Genomic DNA, 11,108 nt, shown 5'->3' with positions numbered 1-11,108 from the left:
TAACAAATGGGCAAGGCTGCCCCCTTCTCTCCTCTACCTTATAATTACATTGGTCAATTTTATAAATAGAATGCCTTACTTTACAGGCAACAAATATTGATCCATAGTTCTTAATTCAATTATTTTGTTATTTTGATCTGCCCTATCCTGTTTTCAAATATAGTTTCTGGACATCAGTGTACATCAGTAGTGGGTTTCAAAAAATTTTAGAACCTCTTCTGTGGGTGTGGCCTGCTTTGTGGGAGTGGCTTGGTGGCCATGTGACTGGGTGGGAGTGGCTTGCCAGCCATGTGACTGGGTGGGTGTGGCCAACTTGTAAAATGTGGTGAAACTCACTTAACAACACTCTTGCTTAGCAACCAAAATGTTGGCTCAGAAACTCTGGCATTGAAGCACGCAAGTCTTAAAGCTGTCAAGTTACAAGACCCTTGCACCCCTATCCCTTTAGGAAAAAAACCAAGGCGTGTTCAAACTTGACAGCTTTAAAACTTGTGGACTTCACCTCCCAGAATTCCTCCTCCTGCTCTTCATCTTGATGATGTGCGAACGGGCGGGGGGAGGGAGCTGGAACGGTTCTAAACAGCACGGTAGATTTGTGGAACCTCTTCTATAGAAGAGGTTAGAACTGGCAGGAACCCACCCCTGGTGTACATGTATCAACTGATATTTTATATATTATGCTGCTCGCCTCACTACCAAAGTGACTCTGGGTGGCTTACAATGGTATAAAATTATAAATATAAAAACATTCCAAGCATTAAAATTAAGATAAATAAATAAAATTAATATTAAATAAAGGCTAAAAACCAAGAGCATGGATTTATGGGACTGGGTTTTATTTCTAACTCAACCAATAAGCAGAGGGAGAATGTGGGAGAATGTATGTGTGTGTGTGTGTTCACGCATATATATCTATGCTTGCACATGTACATCTCTCTCTCTCTCTCTCTCTCTCTCTCTCTCTCTCTCTCTCTCTCTCTCTCTCTCTCTCTCTCTCTCTCTTTCTCTCCCCTTTTTGGAGAAAGAGAGGGAATCTTCCAGATTGGTTTCATAAAATGTTTGACATTACATTTTTTTCAGTCTATTTTTTCTTTTGGTTGATTTTCCTTAAGCTTTAGGGTTTCTTTCTGTTGAGTAAAGGAACATAATGCCACAAGGACAGAGATGGGTTGCTCTCGGTTCGGCCCGGATCAGCCAAACCAGTAGTAACAGCAGCAGGAGGCACCACCCACCCACCGGATGCTTCTGCACATGTGCAGAAGTGTTGCATGCAAGTGCACCAAAACAGTAGTAAAACAATTGACAAAAATTGGCACCAGGAACTGTGATGGTGCAGTGGTAGAATGCAGTATTGTAGGCTAACTCACTGTTTGCTGCCAGGAGTTTGATTCTGAGCAGCTCAAGATTGATTCAGACTTACATCCTTCTGAAGTCAGTAAAATGAGGAGCCCAATTGTTGGGGGCAATATGCTGACTCTGTAAACTGCTTAGAGGGGATTGTAAAGCACTAGGAAGTGGTATATACTGTGTTTCCCTGAAAATAAGACAGGGTCTTATTTTCTTTTGACCCCCGAAATAAGCACTTGGCCTTATTTTGGGGGAGGGCTTAATATTTTTAAGGTGAGCATGGTCACCTCATGGCTGCTGCTGTGTTGCAATATTTTCGGGAAGGGCTTATTTTCAAGAGAGGGCTTATTCCAGCGCATGCGCTTAAAAGCCCGATTGGGCTTATTATCCAGGGAGGTCTTATTTTCAGGGAAACAGGGTAAGTATAAGTGCTATTGCTATTAATTGTAGGTGATAATTTTGAGTCTAAGATTTATGTATCCATTGAAAGACCAGCAAATCCCATTCTCCCTGAGGCACCCCAAGGCAAACAGTGTTTTATTTTTAAGTGATAGAAAAACCAATTGATCTCCGTACCCTATGCAGGTAGCCACTTACTGATTGTAACAAAAATACACACAAACATGAAAGCTCTGGCTTTAGTGGAATAAGTTGTTTCTCTGCAAATTGCTGTGGACAAAGGTCCTACCTTAAAAAAAAGGCTCAGGAATATTTTTTAAATAGCAATTTGTTACCTTTTAACAGTGCTCCAAAATCTGTTAAGCAAAATTCGATTTTTCTTTCTATCAGCAGGACTAACCTCAGGAACCACTTCCAATTTTGTGGAACTTGTTATGACTTCTCTCGCTTTTAAAAAAAAATGGAACCTTATTTCTTGGGCAGCATTTCACGTGTAAGGAAATACAGACTGGAATGTGTTGCATTTCCATACACATTTCATCAACTTTCACCAAAAGGAATTTCACAAACATAAACAAATAAAAAACCCACACATTAGTTCTGCAAGGGGGGGGGGACCATTCAGCATTTGCAGTTAGAAATGCAGGAAATAGTAAAAGAAATCCACCGTTAGGTGTCAGTGTTGTTCTATGGAGTTGAACCCCACCAGAGTTTACCAATTTTTTACATGTTTCATTTTGCATGGACTAAATGATCGGGTTCCCATTAGTCTACCACTTGGAGTTGAAGGGGTTTGAAACTACCAGATAATCCCAGATTTGTGTATTAGAGTAGGACTTCAGACAAAATATCCCAGAAGAAAGTAACAGCAAATCACTTTTGTATTACTGACAGGAGAATCCCCTGACTTGTTTGTTGAATACATCCTCCTCATCTACAGGGTTGTTCCATTCACATTGTAGAAGAGGATCCTATGCTGTCCTGCTTTTCATTTCAGCTATGTAGAAATTGGTTGCATGTGTTTAGTTAGGCGGTCCGCAGTTCCAGCTTTAAATTCTTTAGTAACCCTTGGTTGGAAGCCATCGGGACCTAGTGATTTATTTATGATGTTCAAGATTTGATGAATTGAGCTAACTTGCTTCTAATACAGATAATCATATTGATTGACGATGCATCAAAACAACTTCTTCCCAACATGGATTAATGAACTTAAAGCAATCTGCCCAGACAGTTGCCGTCCCAAAATGTGAAAAGCAGACAGTCAGGCTACAAATTTTTAGAGCTGTAACTCAACACATCTGGAAAGCACATTAGGAAACACTGATTTAAAGCAAACTGGTAACTGTGTACAGCTATTTTATTGTAATAATACAAATTATTATGTTTCCAGAAATCCACTAAAACTCAAAAACAAACATCCACCATAATTCCTAGGTTTTGGCTAGCAACAAGATTAGCATGCAAGACATGGACCCTGAAATGTCAGTATGTGTGTGTGACTTAAAAAAAACAATAAAGATTGCAATTTCAATTACATGGTCACAGACATCAGTTTGCTTTTTGTGATCTCCCTATCTTGCAACATATAAAGATATTCATTCCAAAATGGGATAACTTATTTATTATTTCATTAATCTATTATTCTTTTAAATTAGTCTGGTCATTATATATAATGTTATTGTTATATTTGCATTTAAAATATTGCAGATATGACGTTCAGTATTATAGTTATATGCAGCATCTGTATTTATATTTATCCTTAGATGATTTGTTACTATTCTTTATTTCAGACATAAAGGATTCGGCTGCATTTTAATTTACATGGCTTTAATGACTTATTTTGTGATAAGTTGCTGATTGGAAAAATAAAACTCTCTCCATTGTGATTGAAGTCAGGAAATACAGTTTCTGTGGTTGGAGTAATTTGGTTAACATTTCATCTCCTATTCCCCAAAGACTGAAACCAACAGGCAATGTCCCTAAAGCATCAGGCTTCTAGCAACGCTAGACAAATAAATCTAGTTTGACTGCAATTTCTTTCCATATTTTACAACATATGCAAGTATTCAGATCAGAATCATTTTCACATGAAACAGCCACTAATGTTATTTCGTAGAGCAACTATTTCAAAAGAAGATTGTATCAAATACCGGTAGTTGCAAATATTTACAATAAAATCTTTTGGATAGTGAGTTAATCCATCTTAAAATTGTTATAATTTTGTATCATGTGGTTTACTGTAAAAATTCAAACTTAAAATTCAACTTCCATGTAATATATAGAAAACGGAGGTCTTTTTTATAACATCTTTTCAGCCTTTATAAAAAAATAAAAATTATTTTTCACATATTCCACAATGATTATTCTATTGTATAATATTTTTGGACAAAGAATGTATTAAAATTACACCAATGTTAGAATTAAAAATCTTTCTTATGCTTAACCTACAGTGTCTATTTTTCAGCTAATTATTTTCTGTTTACCTGCTCTACAGAGGAAAATACACAATAGTTAATATAAATAAGCATGAAATAAATGTTGAATTCCGTGAATTCAATGACTGATAGTAAATGATCATTACTAAAATTAGCATCATCTTACAGGTCTCTTTTTGAGGTGTAAAATTAAGAATCAAAATGCTGATTCACATTTCCCCCCCCCCAAAAAAAAATTACAACAAATGAAACACCACTTTAATGTTCTCTTTCAGATAATTATTGATCAATTTAGCAATTCTTATTATGTCAAGATTCTTTTTTCAAAACTTACCTAACAAGATTGTTAAAGTGCAATAAACAATCTGACAGAGAATTTCTCTTAGAGGTAGACACTGCATAAATTCAACTGTTAGTAGTGGTACATGATCTGAAATCCTGCTAATTGTCTCTCAGTAGCAATGCTACTTGTTTGCTCACAAATGTAATTGGGCACAATGGGCAATGTGACTGCGCTAATTAGTGTACCTTCTAGTGCACCTGAGTCACATTTAACCAGGGATTCTGCAGGCAACATGAGAAGAACAGCATCACTTCATTAAAAAAAAAACTTTAAAATCAAGAATTGCAATTTTACAATGTTCAAATTTTTATCATTACCATACATTCATCCAGAAGATGAATAATAAGACTTTTAGCACTAGGATTTAAGTTTTTTATTTGATTTTCTAATCCAGATGAATTTTTTCTGATATACCTTGGTAAATCATGCACAACACAATCAAAGCCATCAATTGAATTAAATATTTAAACTCGGAGTTGTGGGGTGTGTGGAAACCATAGATATAGTTAGCTTTACCTTCCTTATAATTCCAAGATATTCTTACAATAATGGAGAGTTTTGTATATTGTTGAGAAACTCCTGAAAAATAAGATTGAGTCTTCACTGACATATTGCAATGCATTGGGGGGGAAGGGACCCTGCAGCTGGTATGGCAAGAGTTGGTACATTCCAAATGACTCTCTGATCTTCAGCCTAACTAATTTTGCTTTGATTGATGAAGTTGCTTGGATGAACAACAAAAGGTCTCGGATTAACAAAGTTTGGTCCAGTTGTCATGGTTCAACTTTTAGACACATTATAAAATAGACTTTTGTAACTTGGCTATCTTCTATCCTGTTTCCCTGAAAATAAGTCCTCCCCAGATAATAAGCCCAATCAGGCTTTAGAGTATATGCGCTAAAATAAGCCCCCCCCAAATAAGCCCTCCTCAAAAATATTACAACACAGCAGCAGCCATGAGGTGACCACACTCGCCACCTCCTGCATCTCAAAAATAATAAGACCTCCCCAAAAATAAGGCCAAGCACTTATTTCGAGGGTCAAAATAAGATAAAGCCCTGTCTTATTTTCGGAGAAATACGGTAGGGAAGTGTTCGGAGAAATACGGTAGGGAAGTGTTCGGCTTTTTATTTGTTTATTTGTAAAGTTAATCCATATTTACAAACAAATTTCCTGAACTTGGGATTCTTTAATAAGCATAAAAAAAACAAATAGCTTCACATTTTGCATTTTGACTGAAATGGCTATTGTCAGCCATTAACTAATTCTAATTGGCATATTTTTAATGGATATTTTAGTGGTGGCATAAAAGAAAAGGAGCACAATGGTCATCTATCTATTTGATTTTTAAAATCTAGTATAATCAAAATATTTTTTTTAAATAATCAAAATAATTTAAGCAGGTTATTCTCTTCACTAAAGGCAAGCAATTGGAATTTGTTTTTGTCCAGCTTTTTCTTCCAGCTGTTGCAGAACTATAACTGTCAGTATCCCTAAATACTGGCCAGACAACCAGAACTTCCTAGGAACTAAGCTTCATTTCAACATTTTAGGTTCCCACCTTCTATCTAGTGGAATTTCAGTAGATTAATGAATTTCTCACATAAGTCTTCAGAGAAGAAAAACACACCCTATGTACACTGCACTCCTAGATCTACCAACTTCAAAGTAAATTATACCTAAAGAATATAATTGGGTATATTATCATACACATTAGAGGCTGAGCTTGTCGATCAGAAAGGTCGGCAGTTCGGCGGTTCAAATCCCTACCACCATGTTAACGGAGTGAGCTCCCATTACTTGTCCCAAATTCTGCCAACCTAATAGTTCGAAAGCATGTAAAAATGCAAGTAGAAAAATAAGAACCACCTTTGGTGGGAAGGTAACAGCATTCTATGTGCCTTTGGTGTTTAGTCATGCTGCCACATGACCACGGAGATTTCTTCGGACAACTCTGGCTTTTGGCTTTGAAACAGATGAACACCACCCCCTAGAGTCGGGAACAACTAGCATGTGTGAGGGAAACTTTACCTTACCTTTGCACATATTTAGATTTGCAGGCTGTGCATGCTTATTTGAGAAAAAAGCTCACTGACTATAATTGTATTTATGTCTAACTAACCATGCAGAGATTTGGATGAAGACAGTTAAACTCACACAGTTTTTCTTGGCACACATAGTCTGGCTTTCCTGGGGATTTTAAGGACAAAATGTTCCTGCCTCAGCTGTAAAGGATTTCTGAAAGTACATTTGCTAAGGAAGAAGGAGTCCTAAACAATATAACAGAACAACAGAGTTGGAAGAGACTTTGGAGGTCTTCTAATCCAACCTCTTGTTCAAGCAGGAGACCCTATAACCATTTTTGCTAATGGTTGTCCAGTCCCTTCTTAAAAGCCTGGAGCACCCACATAGCACCATAATCATTACTTTTTAAAAAAAAAAACATAGTTTTAAAACATTTCAAATTCATTTAATCTATACTTGCCATTATATATAAATTGGCCATTTAAAAGGGAAACCAAACAGACATCTAAAATGGGCAATGTTTAAAAAGAAATTGGTACAAAATACCATCCATATATTTTATGACCTGAAAACTCAGAATTAGGCACAAAGTAAATTTCCTCTGGGCAACATGATATACATTCCAATGCTCTACTGATGTTGACTGATATTATTTCTGACTGATCTCTCTTGAATGAGTAGCAAAATCAACTGATCTTTTCTGATCTCCAGCTTGTGATACTTTCCCTGGATTAGGTGAACAGTACAGCAAGACGATTTAAGGCCACACCAGCAAATAAATAAATGTGAACTGTTCATATTAACAGACGCAGCCAGACTCTTTCAGGCCACTCTGTTTCCATGTTTATCCCTTCCATTTAGTTTTTCCCTGTGAATATGGAGGGTGTCCTGCTCTTAGTCCCACTAGAACAGTAACAAGAGAATTTGAGAAAAGAAAATGATGTGGCTTATGCACTGTAGTATAACTGTCTTTATTTAAACATCTTATTTTTACATTCATTAGAGCCCTTTCTTTGTTCTTTGACTCTTTTACTAAATTCAACAAAGGTTAAGCTCCAAAACTAAAACTTTCAGAAAATTTGCAAAAACAATGTTTACGTTTATTTTGAAAAAAAATATTATATAGTATTTATTATATATATATATATATATATATATATATATATATATATATATATATATATATATATATATATATATATATATATATATATATATATATATATATATAAAACATATACCTTTTATAGCTCACTACAGTAAAAGACATTTTCAGCTGATACATTCTTATAATGAAATTCTTATATTTTATTGTCATCATTTTCATTTAAAAAATAAAAACTATAGTTCTGAAAATGTTCAAGTCCCATTTCCTAGGGTACATTAGAGAACAACAAAGTCTTCTAGCTTCCAGTTCATTTCAAAAAATAAAAGTGTCCTTTGTTCAAGAACATTATATATATACATATACATACATACATACATGTGTGTGTGTGTATGTATGTATATGTGTGTGTGTGTGTGTGTGTGTGTGTGTGTGTATAATGTTCCTTGAAGTTCCTTTTACATAGCATCTGGAAATGCATTCTTACAGAGGAAGAATTTCACAAAATATGCAAATGTTTTTGTAGATATTGGTCCTAGGAGAAAACAATGTATTTAATACAAGTAGTTTGGTTTGCCCTGAATGGTGGTTTATTGATTGCACAGAAAAACAATTGTATGAATAACCAAAGTAACATCTTTTTAATCCGGGAAATTTTATGAAGATATCTTTTTTTTAAAAAGAAATGGCTCAGCTATTAATTGTCCATATTTTCCTTTAACCACATGACCATTCTGGTTAAGATTTTTTTTATTTTTTCATTTTCATATTTTTCTTTCATCATTGTTTCTGTAGCCTCTATCTTTTCTTCAGGTCCAAGGGTGTTATTAAGAAATACTTGTACCTAAAATAAAGCAGACTAAGATTAATAAGGGCAAGTGTTCATCTCAACAGTGTATTTTGACAAAATTTAACATAATATAATGTATATCAGATACACATAATCCTTTACAATATAGAAGGAATTGTGTACAGATAAATGGAAAGTCAAGTTACTGCCATCCTTGTCAATGTTCCAAAAGCCCTTGCAGACCTGGTTATATCATCAAGCTTGGTTCCCAGGAAACCGACAACATCTTAAGATAGGTACACTATTCATTCTCACCATGGCTCTGGTTTGAATATTTTTTTAATATCCTGAAATTTTTAATAATGTATATAATATACATTATGTTAATATAATATAATATAATAATATAAAAATTTTATATTTTATAATCATTGTTTTACATAATAGTTTTTATTTGATTATTGTATTCTTTTTCTATGCTTTGGCTGGAAACACTCAAAGAAGTAGTGAAAGATTGGAAGATGTGGAGAGACCTGGCCCATAAGATCACCAAAAATCAGACGTGACTGAATGGATATCATCATTATCATCATCATCATCATCATCATCATCATCATCATCATCCCACTCAAAGCCATTTCTTGTGAGACAAGTGATTATACAAATCAAATAAAAATATAAATGGAAATGGCTTAACTCTTGTTCTTAGTAATTTTGGGAACAAAAGTGGAGATAAAAGTTTTCACTGGGAAAAAAAATCTAACAAGCTTGCTTTCCATCTTCTCCTTCCCCAGCAGCCCAAAATTCCTTCTAAATGCCACACAAAGTATAAGGGAATGGGACTCCACATAGTAAGTTAGAGAGAAACTCAAATGGGGATATCTTATAAAAATAAAAGTTGACCACAGAAAGTAACTCCTTTAAATATTAGGTGGAAGTTCAGGCATCCCAGATTTATACCCCAGGTGTTGGACTAGTGGTTAAGGCACCAGGCTAGTAACTAGGACCCTTCCTTAGGCATGAAAAACCATCTGAATGACCTTAGGACAGTCATTCTCTCTCAACCCAAACCATCTCAGAGGATTGTGATTGTGGGGAAAAGAGTATTATGTATATTTGCCATCTTGAATTATTTATAAAAAATAATAAAGGCAGGATGAAAAGCTGATATACATAAACTGTCAGTATAGCAGTAGAATGGAAGCTTAACATACGATAAGTTTCTTATTGCTATTTAAGAATTGGGAGTAGAATCCAGATTTCAGAAAGTAATTGACCCATTTTATTCTGTCCTGGTTAATTCCCATATGAAATATTGAGTCCTGTTGTGGACATTGCAGTGTGAAAAGAATACTAGCAAATTAGAACAAGTTCAGAGGAGCACTCCCAAGAGAATAAGGGGGCTGGAAACAATGATGACCAATTAACACAACTGCAAGAAGCTGGGGCAGATAAAGATAGACTTCAGATACAGGGAAGATAACTGACTTATATGTTAGCCCAGATATCAGGACCACAACCAATGGGCTAAAGCTACAGGAAAGTAGATTTATTTAAGATCACAGATGGAAATTTATTGACATTAAGAGTCAGCCATTGAAATAACTTGCCTTACAAAGTTGTATGTTTATTTTCAGTGGAGATCTTCCAACTGAAGCATGGTAGCCAGCTATACAATAACAGTAGTAACTGTGAGAGGAATCTTGAAGTCCTATGGACAACCATTTAAATATAAGCCAGCAGTGTAGTGCAGCTGCCAAAAAAGCCAACACAGTTCTAGGCTGCATAAACAGAGGGATAGAATCAAGATCACGTGAAGTGCTAATACCACTTTATAATGCCTTAGTAAGGCCACACTTGGAATACTGCATCCAGTTTTGGTCGCCACAATGTAAAAAAGATATAGAGACTCTAGAAAGAGTGCAGAAAAGAGCAATGAAGATGATTACGGGATTGGATGCTAAAACGTATAAAGAACAGTTGTTTGAATTGGGTATGTCTAGTTTGATTAAAAGAGGGACTATGGGTGTCATGACAGCAGTGTTCCAATATCTCAGGCACTGCCACAAAGAAGAGGGGGTGAAGCTATTCTCCAGAGCAACTGAGGGCAAGACAAGAAGCGATGGATGGAAACTAATCAAGGAGAGAAGCAGCCTAGAACTAAGGAGAAATTCCCTGACAGTTAGAATAATTAATCAGTGGAACAACTTGCCTCCAGAAGTTGTAAATGCTCCAACACTGGAAGTTTTTAAGAGGAGATTGGATAACCATTTGTCTGAAATGGTATAGGGTTTCCTACCTAAGGAGGGGGTTGGACTAGAAGACCTCCAAGTTCCCTTCCATCTCTGTTATTCTATTTTTATTTCAAATGCAAATCCTGCCCTGAGTATGGTGTTGCGTAGTTGACTTCTAACAACACTTCAATCTCTAAGTTGTTATTGTTGTGGTTTATTTATTGATCATTAGATCTTTATCCTACTTTTATTTTATGTCAGCAAACCAGTGGTGGAATTCAGCCAGTTCGCACCTATTCAGGAGAACCGGTTGGTAACTTTCTAAGCAATTCGGAGAACCGGTTGTTGAAAGAAATCTCCTTTTGTGTTTTTCCACTTTACAGGGCTAATCCTATAAGGAAGGCAGGAGGGAAACATTCTGGTGTTGCTC

The 11,108-nt window shown here is 35.6% G+C and overlaps 1 protein-coding gene across 1 annotated transcript in view; it reads right to left on the bottom strand.

Moving 5' to 3' along the window:
- Positions 1–8,066: 8,066 nt before the first annotated feature.
- The window catches only part of LVRN (laeverin), a 48,005-nt gene continuing 44,963 nt past the window's right edge, over positions 8,067–11,108 (bottom strand). The window contains exon 20 of the mRNA XM_087715824.1: positions 8,067–8,498. Coding sequence (XP_087571950.1) covers positions 8,352–8,498 — 147 coding nt within the window. The 3' untranslated portion in view covers positions 8,067–8,351. The remainder of the gene's footprint in view (positions 8,499–11,108) is intronic.

The sequence above is a fragment of the Thamnophis sirtalis genome, unplaced genomic scaffold (assembly GCF_051295495.1).
Source record: "Thamnophis sirtalis isolate CommonGarterSnake01/CBP01778 unplaced genomic scaffold, rThaSir2_p1.2 scaffold_5, whole genome shotgun sequence".
Classification (NCBI taxonomy): domain Eukaryota; kingdom Metazoa; phylum Chordata; class Lepidosauria; order Squamata; family Natricidae; genus Thamnophis; species Thamnophis sirtalis.
The sequence above is the reverse complement of the archived record's forward strand: the minus strand, read 5'-3'. Positions and strand labels throughout refer to the sequence as shown.